This window comes from Hibiscus syriacus, unplaced genomic scaffold (assembly GCF_006381635.1).
Source record: "Hibiscus syriacus cultivar Baekdansim isolate YM2019G1 unplaced genomic scaffold, ASM638163v2 tig00111330_pilon, whole genome shotgun sequence".
Taxonomy (NCBI): Eukaryota; Viridiplantae; Streptophyta; class Magnoliopsida; order Malvales; family Malvaceae; genus Hibiscus; species Hibiscus syriacus.
Genome location: NW_024063059.1, coordinates 2,279,170 through 2,294,813, shown reverse-complemented (window position 1 = coordinate 2,294,813; position 15,644 = coordinate 2,279,170). Strand labels below are relative to the sequence as shown.

Sequence of the window (15,644 nt, the reverse complement as noted above, 5' to 3'; positions counted from 1 at the left end):
CTTTGAAAATACTCTAAAGTGCAGGGACTAAATTGTAATTATCTCTTACCAATTTTCAACAAAATTGGCTGCCCACTTTGAACCATTAGCCGCCCCACTTGTCGAAGAAAATCAACCATCTAATTTGAAATTTCAACCTACTCTTATTCTAGAATGCTTTGAATTTTCAATGCTTTGAATGCTTTGAATTTTCAACAATCTCTCACTTGAAGACTAATTTTAATCTGTCTTCACACCTTGACCAAAGTAGCAGCATTTCTGGTTTTGTTATTCTAGCATGCCAACTGAAGCTAAACACAACTTCAGTTTGTCCGTAGTCACCGTCTTTGTCAACATGTTTATCGGATTTTGAGCTCTACCAATCTTTTCAAGTTTCAAAATCCCATCTTCCAGAAGACACCGGATAAAATGATATCGCAATTGTATGTGCTTCGTCCTAGAATGAAAAGACAATTTTTCGCTAGATGGATAGCACTTTAACTGTCGCAATACAAGACATTGTTTTCTTGTTTCTTGCCTAACTCTTCCAAGAAACTTTGGAGCCAAACTATCTCCTTGTTGGCTTCCATAACAGAGACATATTCTGCTTCAGTTGAGGAGAAAGCAACTATCTTCTGTAGTTGAGAAACCCAACTTATTGTAGTACCTCCTAGAGTATAGACATACCCTGTAATGCTTCTTCTGATGTCAACATTTTCGGCTAAGTCAGCATCTACATAACCTGTCAGCATCGTATCTCCACCTTTGAAACAAAGTGTTTTGTTTGTAGTACCCCGTAGATGTCTAAGGATCCATTTGACTGCTTCCCAGTGTACCTTACCCGGATTATTCATATACCTGCTAACAACTCCCACTGGATGAGCAATATATGGTCTAGTACAAACCATGGCATACATCAGACTTCCAATTACTAAGGCATACGGCACCTTCATCATGTGTGCACGTTCTTTCTCCGTCTTTGGTGATTGTTCTTCGAAGAGTATAAAATGAACACCTAAAGGTGTACTTTCTGGTTTAGCATCTTGCATGTTGAACCTAGAGACTACTTTGTTGATGTACTCAGCCTGTGATACCATCAAAGTCCCTGACTTTGTGTCTCTCTTAATCCTCATCCCAAGAATATGCTTTGTAGCGCCTAGATCCTTTATTGCAAACTGCTTTGATAATTTTTGCTTCAAGTTTATAATCTCTTGCATGTCTAAGCCTGAAACGAGCATGTCATCAACGTACAACAATAAAATAATGAAGTTGTTGTGGAACTTCTTGATGTAGCAACAATGATCTGCTTGGCATCTAATAAAACCATTGCTACCCATCAAGCTATCGAACTTATTGTACCACTGTCTAGGAGCTTATTTTAAACCATACAAGCTCTTCTTCAACCTGCATACCAGGTTTTTCTTGTCTACCTCTATGAAGACTTCTGGCTGACTCATATAGATTTCTTCCTCCAAAACACCATGAAGGAAAGCTGTCTTTATATCTAACTGTTCAAGATGTAGATTCTCTGCAACTACAATTTTCAACACTAGTCTGATTGTAGACAGTTTCTCGACTGGAGAGAAAACTTCATTGCAGTCAATACCTTATTTTTGTTGAAAACCTTTGACAACCAATCTTGCTTTGTAGCGTTTGCTCCCATCGTGATCTTCTTTGATCTTGTAAACCCACTTTTATGGAGTGCTTACTTGCCTGGTGGTAATTCAGCTAATTTCCATGTCTTATTTGACATAAACGAGTCCATCTCAAATTTCATGGAAGATTCCCACTTGATTGAATCCTCCACCTGCATTTCTTCATCATAGCACTCTAGTTCACCATTGTCAGTTAGCAACAAGTAGTGCAAAGAAGGCGAATAACATTGGGTTGGTTTAGGAATTCTGGAGGAGAGTCTTAGTTCTGGTGTGACTGGTTCTTCTTGAACTGCTTCAGGACTGATCTGAACATCATTTCCAGAAATCTACTCAAACTCAGCAAATTCCTTTGTTTCAGCTTCGGCATTTGAGCTACTTGATTCTATGGTTGACATGTCTTTGTACATCACATTCTCATTGAAAATGACATCTCTACTTCTGATGATCTTTCGATTTTCATAGTCCCAAAACCGATAACCGAACTCATCACCACCATAACCAACAAAGACATATTTGTTGGACTTAGCATCAAGTTTACTTCCTTCAGCAGAATTTATGTGTACATAAGAAATACAACCAAACACTCTTAAGTGTGAAAGGTTTATTTCTTTCTTGCTCCAAACTTCCTCTGGTATTCCACCATCCAAAGGAATTAAGGGCCCACGGTTGATCAGGTAAGCTGCAGTGTTGATAGTTTCAGCCCATAGCAATTTGGGCAAGCTGGCATGTATCCTCATGCTTATGGCACGTTCATTCAGAGTTTTGTTCATGTGCTCTGCTATGCCATTCTGCTGCGGTGTCATGGGAACTGTTGTCTCCATCTTGATCCCATTGTTTGCGCAGAAATCTCTGAATCTACTATTTTTGTACTCTCCTCCATTATCAGACCTCAACCGATTGACTTTCAAACCAGTCTCATTTTCCACCATGGCCTTCTATTTTCTGAATGTATCAAAGACTTTTGATTTCTTCTTCAAAAAAATAAACCCACACCTTCCTTGTAGAATCATCGATGAAGGTGACATAATATAGTGAGCCTGCAAGGGATGGAACTCGAGATGGTCCCCATACATCAGTATGAACCAACTCTAACTTTTTCAGCCTTGGGTGTCTTGCCAATCTTTGCAAAACTTACTTTCTTTTATTTGCCAAAGATGCAATCCTCACATAGTCCGACATCTATATTCTTTAGATCCAGCAATTTCCCTTTTGATAAAAGTGTCTTCATCTATTTCTCGCTCATATGGCCAAGCCTTTGGTGCCATATATTTGATTTTCCATCAGCATCTGCTACTGTAATGATATTATCTAAATTTGAGGTTATATAGAGAGTATCAGTCTTCTTACCATGAGCAATGACGAGTACTCCTTTGGTAATCTTCCATTCATAGCCTGAAAAGGTTGTACTATATCATTCTCCGTCAAGTTGTCCTACAGAAATCAAATTTCTTTTGAGACCAGGAATATGTCTCACTCCTGTCAGCTTTCAGGTGGTTTGGTTTGGCAACTTTAATCAGATGTCTCCTTTTCCGACGATCTTCAAGGTTTCATCATCAGCTAGATGAACCTTCCCAAAATCACCACTGACATAGTTCTCCATGATTTCTTGGCATGGGTGGAGTGGAAATATGCCCCTGAATCCAAAATTCATGATTCAATTAGATTGTTGACGCTTAGAATCATGGCATCACAAGTCTCCTCTGTCATGTTGGCAGATTCCTATGCGTCGATATCTTTTTTCGGTGCTCGACAATCTCTTTTAAAGTGACCCTTCTTGCCATAATTATAACAGTTAAAATCTTTCTTTCCCGTTCTTGATTTTGATCTGCCACGATTTGAATTTCTTTCTGAAGTTCTCCCTCTAGACTCCGTCTGTAAGGCTGAGGAGCTTGATGCTTCACCCGAATCTCTCCGTCAAATTTCTTCACTCAATACCATGTCCCGAACATCATCGAATTTCAATTTACTATTTCCCGACGAGCTGGTAACTGCTGTAACAGTAGCGTTCCAACTGTCTGGTAGAGATGATAAGAGAATTAAAGCTTGAACTTCATCATCAAATTCAATTTCCACGGAACTCAACTGGGTTGTGATTGTGTTGAGTTCATTTAGGCGTTGAGCCACTGATGCCCCTTTCGCCATTCGCAAATTTAATAATTGCCTCATCAAATGAACTTTGTTTGAGGCCGATGATTTCTCATACATACTGGAGATAGCTGCCATAAGACCCGCCGTGATCTTTTCCTTTGCTATGTTGAAAGCAACATTGCGGGATAATGTTAGTCGGATAACTCCGAGGGCTTGTCTGTCGAGAAGAGCCCAGTTTTCATTCTTCATGCCCTCTGGTTACTTTCCTGAGAGAGGTTGATATAGATTTTTCTGGTACAGAAAATCTTCAATCTGCATCTTCCAAAAGCCAATGTTCGCACCATCGAACTTCTCAATTTTCACCTTCCCTTCGTCTGCAATCATCGCTCCCACTCGAATCTGGCTTCGTTTGGATCGTTTCTGACAATTTCTGCGAACCACCGTGTATTAAAACACCTCCGTCGACAAACTCGTATCGTCGACCAAATTTTACTATTCACGAAATTAACTATTCACATGAATAGTAATCTCACAGAAAAAACTGAAAAAATTCAACACCAAAAATTTTGATGCCAGTTGTTAGGAAATAAATTAGTAATTTCCCTATAATCAGATTAGTGAGAATGCGAAATAAAAGCGGAAAAATAAATACCCGAAATTGATAACGGACTTTAGCTAATTATGCCTACGTCTCCCGACTGCTGCAAATCTTTTACTAGAGAGAGAAAATTTACAGGTGTTTACAAAATACTCTCAACTCACAAGAAAACTCTCTAGTATTGGGAGAAGAAATGATTTGGGATGATTTTGAAGTTAAATGAGTAAGAGTATTTATAGTTGAAACTTAAGGATTAATATTTAAAAATACCCTAAAGTGAAGGGACTAAATTGCAATTATCCCTTACCAATTTTCAAAAAAATTGGCTGCCCACCTTGAACCATTAGTCGCCCCACTTGTTGAAGAAAATCAGCCATCTAATTTGAAATTTCAGCAGGATGCCATTCTAGAATGCTTTGAATTTTCAATGCTTTGAATTTTCAACAAGTGGGACTTGAGATTCTACGAATGAGCACCAGAATCATTGTGTTGAGTGTTGGGTCCATAGTGGAGTTGGATAAAATAGAACGAAACATATGGAAAATGAGGGTTCCAACAATGCTCCAATGAGTTTGCAGTCCATCGGCACCAAGGGATTTGAGCAGGGTCATGGCAAACAAAGCCTCTCGGTTCTCCATTTTATTGGAGATGTTATCCAGAGAAAGAATTTCCTCGCTAGGGATGACTGGAAAGAGACCAGATAGAGGGGACTTGGTTGGCGCGGGATCATTCTGGTCAAAAAGCTGGGGTTAAAAGGTTGTTGGTTCAGCATGGAGAGTTTCTTCATCATCGCACCATTCCCCCGAAGAAATCTTGAGCGAAGTGATATAATTCCTCCGTTTGTTCAAAGTTACTTTATTTTGGAAGTAGGAGGTATTTTGATCTCCTTGGATAACCCAATCTGATTTTTGACTTTTGTTTCCATAATAATTCTTTCTGGTCTAAAGTTTGTTCAAAGTCAAGTTGAAGGTTGGCTTCCAAGTTGACAAGGTAGGAGGTGCGACGTTGTTAAGGCATCGCTGCACTCCTCTCAAGCGAGCCATGAGGGACCTCTTGCACTGCGTTATAGAGCCAAAAACCAAATGATTCCAAGCAGTAGAAGCAACATTAAAATTTTCAATGATTTCGAAAATAGGGAGAGAGGAGTGCAAGTTATCACGAATAAGGCGATCAAAGTCGAGGTGTTGAAGCCAACCAGAGAAATAGCGGAACTGCTTTGGCTGCATTCTTCTAGTCTGAGGAGTGATAGAGAAGAGAAGCGGGTGATGATCCGATTTCAAGCGCAGAAGATGTTGGACGGAGGAGTCGGGAAAAAGTCCAAGCCAATAGTCATTAAATAAGCAACGATCTAAACAAACGGTGCAATTACCTCTATACAAAGTGAAGTCCGGACCGTGGCAGCCGATATCTTGAAGGCCATCATTGAAGACTGCATCAATAAAGTCATTTTCAGGTTTCGCTAAAGCTTGCTCAGCCTTTTCGATCTTCCGAGGAAAGAGTGGCATTGAAGTCCCCAAGAATGGACCATGACTTACGGATAAGATTCCCCATTTGGTTCAGGTATTGCCAGAGAAACTTTCATTTGGTAGGGTTTGGACTTGCGTAAACAAAGGTGACAAGAGTTTATCGCCCATCAGGTTTAGAGTGAACTCTGCAATTAAATTGGAAGTGGCTTAACAAAATGTCGATACGGACTGAGTCGTTCCAACACAGCCAAATGCCGCCAAAGAAACCTTCGGTTCAACACGGAAGGAGAACGGATAAGAAAGAGCAGAAATAATGTTATCAACATTGGTAGAGCTGATGCGAATTTCCACAATGCCCATAATGTCTGGTTTGTGATCACGGATAAATTCACGAGTAGGCGGAGAAAAGCATGACTACCACAACCCTGAGCATTCCACATAAAAATCTTAATAAACATGGATTTACAAATGGGAAGAATAACCAATCGGAGAATCATTCCTGCATGGCCGAGTGGCTATTGGTGACGCTGGAACCTGTGATGGAAGCAATGGGAATCGGCGGGTGAGAGTTTGTTGAGTGGGCCACTACTTGGTGGTTCAAGGGGTTAAGAGTTGCTGCTTTTATCTTGGTAGAGTTAGCAGAAAAATTATTGGACGTAACAGCATGATCACGTGAGCCTTGCATGGAGAGTCTATTAGAGGATAATAAGGGAATCAAAGGTTTTGAAGATAAAGAACTTGTTTTTCTGTGTCCCAATGATATAGAAGTTGACTTTTTGTTTTGGGAACAGTAGCTTTCGCTTTCTGACGTTGTTTTACTGATGGACTAGGATCATCCAAGGTTTGAATATTTTCTTTCCCAGGATGCGTGGTACGAAATTGGGGCCAAGAATTACGCTTCTTCTTTTCAACAATCATCCAAGGTCGGTATGGGTCGGACGGGGGCATATCGATCAGAGTTTTGGACGGAAGAGGTGTTGGTTCAGAAGCTATGGCGTTCTCGGTGGTTGCCTGTAGTTTTGGGTAACTATTTTGAAGATGACCATAAAATTCGCAATGAAAGCAAACCACGGGCAAAGATTCATATTCACTTATCTGAGTTCTTCTGTTGATGATAAGTTTTGAGACCAGTGGCTTGCAAAGGTTAATGTTGATGGCCATGCTCGACTGTCATTGTCGGTTTGATAATCAATTTTGAAGACCGAGCCAATTTGACTACTAATAGCTTCAATGAAACTTCTGTTGTAAAAGGTGACTGGGAGACCCTAAAGGGGATCCATGTCATGAGACGGCTAGGGTGAGACTATGAAGGTTGAAAGTCAACCGATCAAGGTTCGATGGTTGAGTAGTAACCAAAAATTTGCCAAGGATCTTCGGTAAGGACTTTAAGATAATCATCTTTATGGTTGAATTTTACCAAGAAGTCGTTCTCGATATCCATTAATTTAATAGGAAGAGAGGGCTTCCAGATGTTGTAGATGCGATTGTGGAGGGTGTTGTACCCTATACGACGGCCAAGAACCTTAACCACAAGCACAAGATCCATGCTTCTAATTGCCAAGTTTTGAGCACGTTCGGAGAAATCAATGGTGGTGATGTCGTTCAAGGAACCAATGACGATGTCATGTTCTAGAAGTTCAATGTCGACTTCGACCAAATCTGTAGTTTTGTCTTTAGTTTGGCCATTAGAGATGCCAGTGAGCATTTCTTTGTAGGAGGTTGCAGGTCTAGGGGAGGAAGGTCGAGAATCACAATCCATTTGAGCGGAAGGGTCCAGGGGAGGAGGCGACGGGATCCGATAGATCTTCATCGTGCCAGCGTTACCTTTTTGGGAGTCTGGGATCGAGAGCGTTAAGAGGATTTTCCATCTTAATCATGGTTTTCAGAACCGGACCGGTTAGCGAACCGGCCATGCTACCGGTTCACTGGTTCAACCGGTCGAACCGGTCGGAAGAACCGGACGACGTCATAATTATTTAAAAAATTAAATAAAAATACCAAAAATATTTAATAAAAAATAATTTTTTATATCACAAGTCATATTCAAAGCAAGTCATAACATATATAAGTTAAAAACCATAAAATCAAGTGAAACAAAATGATTCAAATTAACTACAACATAATATTTAAGGTAAAACATATTAAATAATAAATATAATTATATAACTATAATTAAAAAATAAATTTGGGGTTAAAAAAATCATAACAAAATGATATTGTTTGGTTTAATTTTTTTTAAAAACAATCTCACATGGCTAAGAAACATAGAAGAGCATTTCAAAAGTCTAAAGAGTAAAAATATGAGAACAAAACAATCCCACATTGCTAAGAAACATAGAAGAGCATCACAACTAACTTCTATAAATAATAGAGGTAATTTGACATTTAAAATCATGGAGCCTTTTGGTAAGCATTGAGTGAACTATTCTTTCACTTCGATCAAGCTCGAATTTTAGGCTTCAATCGAGCTTCTAATTTTTTTTTTAGTTCAAGCCTTTTTGAGTTCAAGTTTCAATATTATATTTCGAGTTTGAGTTGAACTTGATAATTTTTAGCTTGTGAGTTTGAGTCAAGTTGAGCTTACTTTTAAAGTTTTAAAGTTCGAGTCGAGTTCGACTTGGCTCGTTTAACAAACGACGTTGTTTGGTTTAATTTTTTTAAAAAAAAAACAAAATTTCCGGTTTTTTCCGGTTTTCAGCCGGTCCGGTTCAAACGATTCAGTGGTTCTGGCCGGTTCACTAGTAGCGGTTCAACCGGTTTAGATTGAACCGGACTAGCACACGGTTCTCGGTTGAACAGGTTGAATCGACCAGTCCGGTTCGGTTTTCAAAACAATGATCTTAATTCTTTATCATTTTAAATATGGGAGAAATGAAGAGATGAATCCAAGGATGATTGAGGGTAGTCGTTTCCTCAAAAAAAAAATTAAATTATCATGCATTTTATTTATTTTAATATTTGTATTAATAATCTGTTTAAATTTAAGATGATTCTTCTACATTCGACGAGTTGTAATGAGCATCACTAACGACGACCATCATTAATTTAATTTATGAAAAATTAAATTATAAAGGACTTAACATATAATTATAAATTAGTTAAAAATTTAAAGATAAATTATTTAAAAATAAAGGGTAAACTATACTAGTGACCACCTAACTATTACCCCTTTTCATTTTGACTAATATTTTTTAAATTTTATCAATCAGGTCACTCAACTATTTAAATGCATCCAATTAAGTCACTTGTCGTTAATATTTAATGAAAAAGTTGATATGACAGTTAAAATATTTGGTACAATTACACATTTGGTCATTGTTACTTATGTAATATATCAATTTGGTCCTAATTTTAATAAATTAAAATAAACTTAACCCTCAAATCTTTAATTTTAAAATATTTTAAAAGTTATGACATATAGGCTAAGCACATTTCAATTCTGTGGATTCCATAGTTGAATCTCGGACATCCAACAACACAACATCTAGGGGCAGTAACATCTCCCAGGACAGCAGGTTCTCGGCTTCGAGTGGGGACGAGGCTTTTCAAGATGGGCAAATTTTGCCCACCCCTAACCTAAGGGACTTCAGTTTTGCTGAAATGAAGGCTGCAACTAAGAATTTTAGGCCTGACATGCTGCTTGGTGAGGGAGGCTTTGGTAAAGTTTTCAAAGGCTGGTTCGATGAGAAGGGGGTAGGGAAGAGTGGAAGTGGAACCCCCACTACGATTAAGATACTCAACTCTGAGGGCTGGCAAGGATTTGAGGAATGGCAGGTAATTTCATTAATTCTCGAGTTATCGTCACTTGCATTTTCTTCTTTAATTATTGCCATGGACTTTCTCTCGAGATCAAATGTTCATGCATGTAAAACATCAGCTTCTAAATAGTAATTACCAACAATGCCTCATTAAACAGAATCAGGAAAAAAATGCGGTAGACTTACTATCTACAGAAAATGATGTCTTTAGAGTTCAAAGCTTGTTGTGCAAAGTAAAGAGGACTGGAAAGTGAATAAGTATTTAAGGTTAAACCATACTAAAATGCTTTACATTGCTACTTTTTACAGTTTGCATTCTAGGATAACCACTTTCGTTTATTTTATTTTTTAATTTTAAAAGATTTGAGGGCTGAGTTCATTTTAATTTATTAAATTAGAACCAAATTGATAGAATATATAAGTAAAATTGACCAAATGTGTAATTATACCGAATATTTTAACCGCCACATCAGCTTCTCAGTTAAATTAACGGCAAGTGACTTAATTGAATGTATTTAAATAGTTGAGTGACCTAATTTGTAAAATTTCAAAAATATTAGTCAAAATGAAAAGGGACAATAGTTAGGTGCTCATTAGCATACTTGTTTTAAATAATTTATCTTTTAAATTTATAACTAATTTATAATTATATATTGAGTTCTTTAGAATTTATGTTTTTATAAATTAAATTAACGGTGCTTATCGTTAATGATACTCATCGTTACCCATCGAATACTTTATAATTTTTCTTAAATTTATCACTTTTAAAATTGTAAAAGTTGACACCATTAACATAAAATCTTATGTTTCTCCATACTAATCACTATTTCGAACAAAAAAATTGGGGTCTAAGTCCACCCTAAAAGAAACTAAAGCATCAACTAATGATGGCGATTTCGATGAACTTTTGCCGTGGATTTCACCTTTTTGGTTTCCTTAATGTAAATTCTACCCAAATTATATGCAAGCCATTAGCTTTAATCAATTAAGTAGTAATTAATTATTTCTTACTTCTATTGAATGAAGTTTGGCCACATTAGTTTTGGTTTGTTTTAGTAACTAAACTTTCAATTTTTCAAAATCATATATAATATTTAGTTTTGTTTCATTTAGTACCTCACTGTTAAAAATCTTAACGCGTTTAATACATAAATTATAATTTTTGTCCATTTTAGCACTTAAACTTTCAATTGTTTTCAAAAGTTAACGTAAAATTTTGAACATTGATACTAAAATGAAATAAAAACTAAAATTTAGATATGGTTTTGAAAAAATTAAAAGTTTAGGTACGGATCAAAATTGATAGTTTAGATAATAAACGCATAATTTACCCTAAAGTGAAACACCAATCCAATTATTTCTAATTAAATCAGCCGAATTAAATTAAAATTTATTTGCGTTGTTAATATATTGGACAAGTATGTCGAATTTATTGAAAATAAACTAATGTTGTCAATCTCATATTTCCGTTTTAATCATAAATAGACTAATAGATTCACAAAATATATGTTTTTTCCAACTCAATATATTTGAATCATTTTAATCTAAAATTTTAAGTTATTTGATTTAATTAATAATTTTAAAATTCATATTTATGTATAAATATAATTATGTTATATAATTGAGATATATTTATATATATGATAAATATTTTATTAAAAACTAAAAACTAAAAGCTAAATATAAATATATTTAAAATAACCATGAACATAAAATGATGCGCCAAAGTATATATGTATTTATAATAAAGCTAAGATTAAGATATACAATGTAGATATTCAAGAGTTTTATATCGATTAAGGATGACTGAATGCAGGTAAATTTATAATTGAGACTTTTCATTTTTTTCGTAAAAATCCCGTTGTTTTTAACTTTAATATTAGACCCTTTGATAAGACTGTCTAAAAGCATTATTTAGTTAAAAAGTTCATTTTAACCACAAAATTAATGTTAAATGGGTAAAAAAAATACGGTGAAAACGGTGATTTCAAACTAATCGCAAAAGTAGAATTTTTATCTTTTTCATTCTAACTTTACGTTTAAAAGTAAATTTATATTTTTACTCTTATTAATACATGGGCTCCACTCAAATGTAGTTCCATATTTTATTAATATTCCACATTAGCAATGGCAGATCCATTGAGGTTTGAGGGTGGACACGTGCCCACTTTGAAATCTAAATTTTCTTTGATTAGTAACTTATTTTATTGATGATGTCCACCCTGAAATTTAAATTTTCTTATATATATATATATATATATATATATTTACCCTTAAAATTATTTCTAGAATTGTAACTGCATATATGAATGAAAATTCACATAATCAATCATGCATGACATGAAAGATACAAGTTACATGCCTCGACACAATAGCAACTTCACATATGTGGGAGGATCATCATAAGCCTTCCAATTACACAATTCATGCATTTAAATAATCAAGGCACTCACTTTTGTACTTGCTTACTAATTACCAAAATAAGACTAGAAGAGGCTTAATGTCCAACTTGTTTCTTTCCTCCAAGGTTCCAACCATTCTTCCTTTAGAGCTTGGGAAAATAACACACATGTACAACGCGCATAATGGAATCAATACATAATCAAACGCAAAAACCTTATTTATGCATATACTCAATTTAATGTTCTCTCTAAACCAATGGACTAAAATTTGTCTGTCGTTTCAGTCGCTAAACTTCATAGAGTAAATCATTTGAATTAATTTTTTACTCAATAATTCATATTTGACCCTAACATGGAAATTACCTAATTAGTCCTCAAAATGATTTTATTTATCCAATTAGTCTATGATAAAAATTTTGAGAACAAGACGAAAAAAGAAGATGGTGCTAGGCATAAAATCATTATGACTACTCGTGACAGACAAAGTGAATATAACCTAATGTCAATAGAGATAACTTTGATGAGATACGTGAAATTATCAGAGGTTATGTTTAAAGGTCACAATTTTTCAAGAAACGTGAGATATTTCAAGTCTTTTCTTCGGAGATATAGAGATGCTCTTCTAAGATTCGGAATCCATAAGGTGCTGAGGAAATTTAGAGAAGTTACAAGATACAAAAATAAAAAGTAAACAAGATGAACAATTTTATTTTTAGGACAAATTGCACGTTTAATACTTAAACTATAAGTTTTTGTCTATTTTAGTACCTAAGTTTTTAATTTTTTCAAAAACATACCTAAAGTTTAGTTTTTGTTTCATTTTAATACCCATGTTCAAAATTTATCGTTTAGTTTTGAATTTCTTTTTGTAAGTTTAGGTATTAAACACGTTTATGTTTTTAACGACGGGTACTAAAATGAAATAAAAACTAAACGTTAGGTGTGATTTTCAAAAAATTGAAAGTTTAGGTTCTAAAACGTACAAAAACTGATAATTTAGGTACTAAATGCATAATTTACCCTTATGTTTTACATAATAACAAGTTATAAATACAATTATCTCCGTACATAGCAGGAAAAGAAATCTAGTACTGATATACTGATATACTGATATAAATAGAACTAAAGAACAATTACGATGTGTCAACGTAAACGTGTAAATTATCTCAAGTTTAATTTGATAACGACTTTTCAACTTCACAACAAGAAATTAATAAAGGACGTCTATTTTGGAGAGGTTAGAACTTAATAGCTTGAAGGAACTTAATGGTCATTCACATTAAAGAATTCGGCTGTTGGCAATTAGCCTAGGTTCAAAAGTTGGCAAGCCAACCTTGTAGTTGGCTGTTCGCTATCTTTGGCCTAATTTTTTATTGTCCATCGATTTCTGGAACATGCCGGTCAATGGTGTGCTTCGTGGTCTTATATCAATCAATATGAATAGCGAGATGGGTCAGGTACCTGACCTCAAAATAAGAAAAAAATGGAGAGTTTGCAATGTGATTTGAACTATTTATCCAGGGACATCCTAGCTGATATCATGGCTCGACTAGATGGTTCAACCCTGGCCTCAGCTGCATGCACATGTTCGGACCTCCATGGTATAGCTCGAGACCAAAGGTTATGGAAACTGTTGTGTCACTCCACATGGCCTTCTACTGCACTAAAGGGAGCCCAACACCTTATTTCCTCCCCACCAATGGATTGTTTTAGCAGATTCTATGCTGATTCTTACCCACTTATTTTCCATGGTGATCACAAAGATGCCGATTACTTCCCTACCCAACATCCCCACATTTCCCCGTCTGATTTTGCTTCCTTTATCGACGTTTACTACAGAGAAAAATGTGTTGTTTCCAGTGTTTTAGATGGCATACCAAGAACAGTCGATTCCGATCACGTTGACAACGAGACGGAGATTGGCCTTATGAGTTGTTTATTGAACCGTCCATTCAAAATGGTTCTCTCGGATGTTAGCCATGATGAGGACATCGAAAATGGTGATTTACTCCTTTCTGCCAACGGCAAATACGGCTTTTTATCGCTTGAGAAGACGGGAGAACCCGAAGACCATTGTGAGGAGTTAAAAGAGGGAATTCGATTAAGTTGGGTGCTGTTGGATAAGAAGAAAGGCAAGGCAGCGAATCTGTCGAGCTGGAAGCCATTGTTAGTGAAGAAAATATGGGCAACTGATGGTGAATATATTCTACATTTTGGGTGCATCATCCCAGTCCATGAGAATGTACTTCCTGACAATGTAGCTAAATGTCTAATAGTGGCAACATGCTACATAGAGGAAACACAAGGGTATTTGAGATGGAAAGAGATAAGCATGCGCATTGAGGACACTAATGGAACATATATAAATGGGGGCAAGAATCTGATAATTTTGAACCAGGCACTATATTGCTCAAGAACTAATAATCTCCATGCTGTTGAAAAGGGGTACCAACAATTTGAGGGGCTAAAGCAAGAGATGACGAGGAAAAAGAAGCTCCAAAAATCCATTGCTGATTGGGTTTGTATATCAATTGAAGTTGCAATCCTAATAACTTTAGGGTACCATATTTTACCCATTTAAGCCAATGGCAACTTAAGAGCATATAATAAGAGTAAACATTTGTGTTGAGAAAACAAATAAACACGGACATGTAATATTTAATATACGCATGAGTGGTAGGTCTTCCATCTGCCAGTTGCCTCCGTGGCAACTTCTCTGGTTTAGAGTGCTTGGTTTTGGTCTTGTTTTGTCACCACACATTGATTTTCTTTTGTTTCTTGTTTGGGATGTCTTTGTCGACTCTATGCTGTACAAGAGCTTCAGTTACTGAGAGGAAGGATGAGGAGTTGGTAATCCCTGCAGAAACTGTGGTGGGTGATGAATTTTGGGTGAGAGGTGTTCATTTTGAGGTCAATCTCGTCTTTGTGGAGGCTGCTCCAGGGTTTTAACCCGATCGGTGATTCAGGGCTCTATCTCATTCAGTATTCATATTCGAAAATCAAGAATTTTTTATTTTAATAATATATGATCATAATATTTTTTAATTATTGATAGTATAATATATATAATAGACATAATTGCTCGAAGCCAATATCTTTTTAAATTCGGGCAATACTTACTTTTACTATTGAAATAGTTTAATACAGCAAACGATATAAAAAGAATAAATATCATATTAATTTAAAACTTTTAGTATTGATAAACAAACATAAAAAAGGAAATAATATAATTTTACAAGTTATTGATCATATATAATAAATACTATATCGCAATGGTCTTTCAGATGGTCTTGGGTTCACGCCTCGACTTGATTTTGATTGATGGAGTGGCCATCGAACTTTTTTAACTAGGCATATTAGATGTCTAATTCTTACCCATTTACCGAATCCGTGTTTTACCAGAAATTTGTTGAATTTGTGAATCGATTACAAACGAGGAATGATGAGCACCCTCAAATTATCCTTTCAGTACCAACACAATTACCAATTGTCTTGATCGCAAAACTTGAAATTTCAGCAATTAAAAGGTCGATCTAGATTACTTACATTTGAAGAAGTTTGGAGATTAAAACTAAATTCCTTAAAAATAAAATTAGTATTTAAAAAAATAACACTAGAAAATAAAAAGATGATCATTGTATCGATTTAAAGAAATTAAAAATAGTGAATAAAAATAAAGATTAAATTGCATTAACATT

At 35.6% G+C, this 15,644-nt stretch overlaps 1 protein-coding gene across 1 annotated transcript; it reads left to right on the top strand.

The window, feature by feature from the left end:
• The first annotated feature begins 13,397 nt into the window (after positions 1-13,397).
• LOC120158675 (F-box protein At3g44326-like) lies at positions 13,398-14,777 on the top strand. The gene has a single exon (XM_039169474.1). The coding sequence runs from the start codon at positions 13,430-13,432 to the stop codon at positions 14,525-14,527; it is 1,098 nt and encodes a 365-aa protein (XP_039025405.1). The 5' UTR covers positions 13,398-13,429; the 3' UTR covers positions 14,528-14,777.
• The last annotated feature ends 867 nt before the right edge of the window (positions 14,778-15,644 follow it).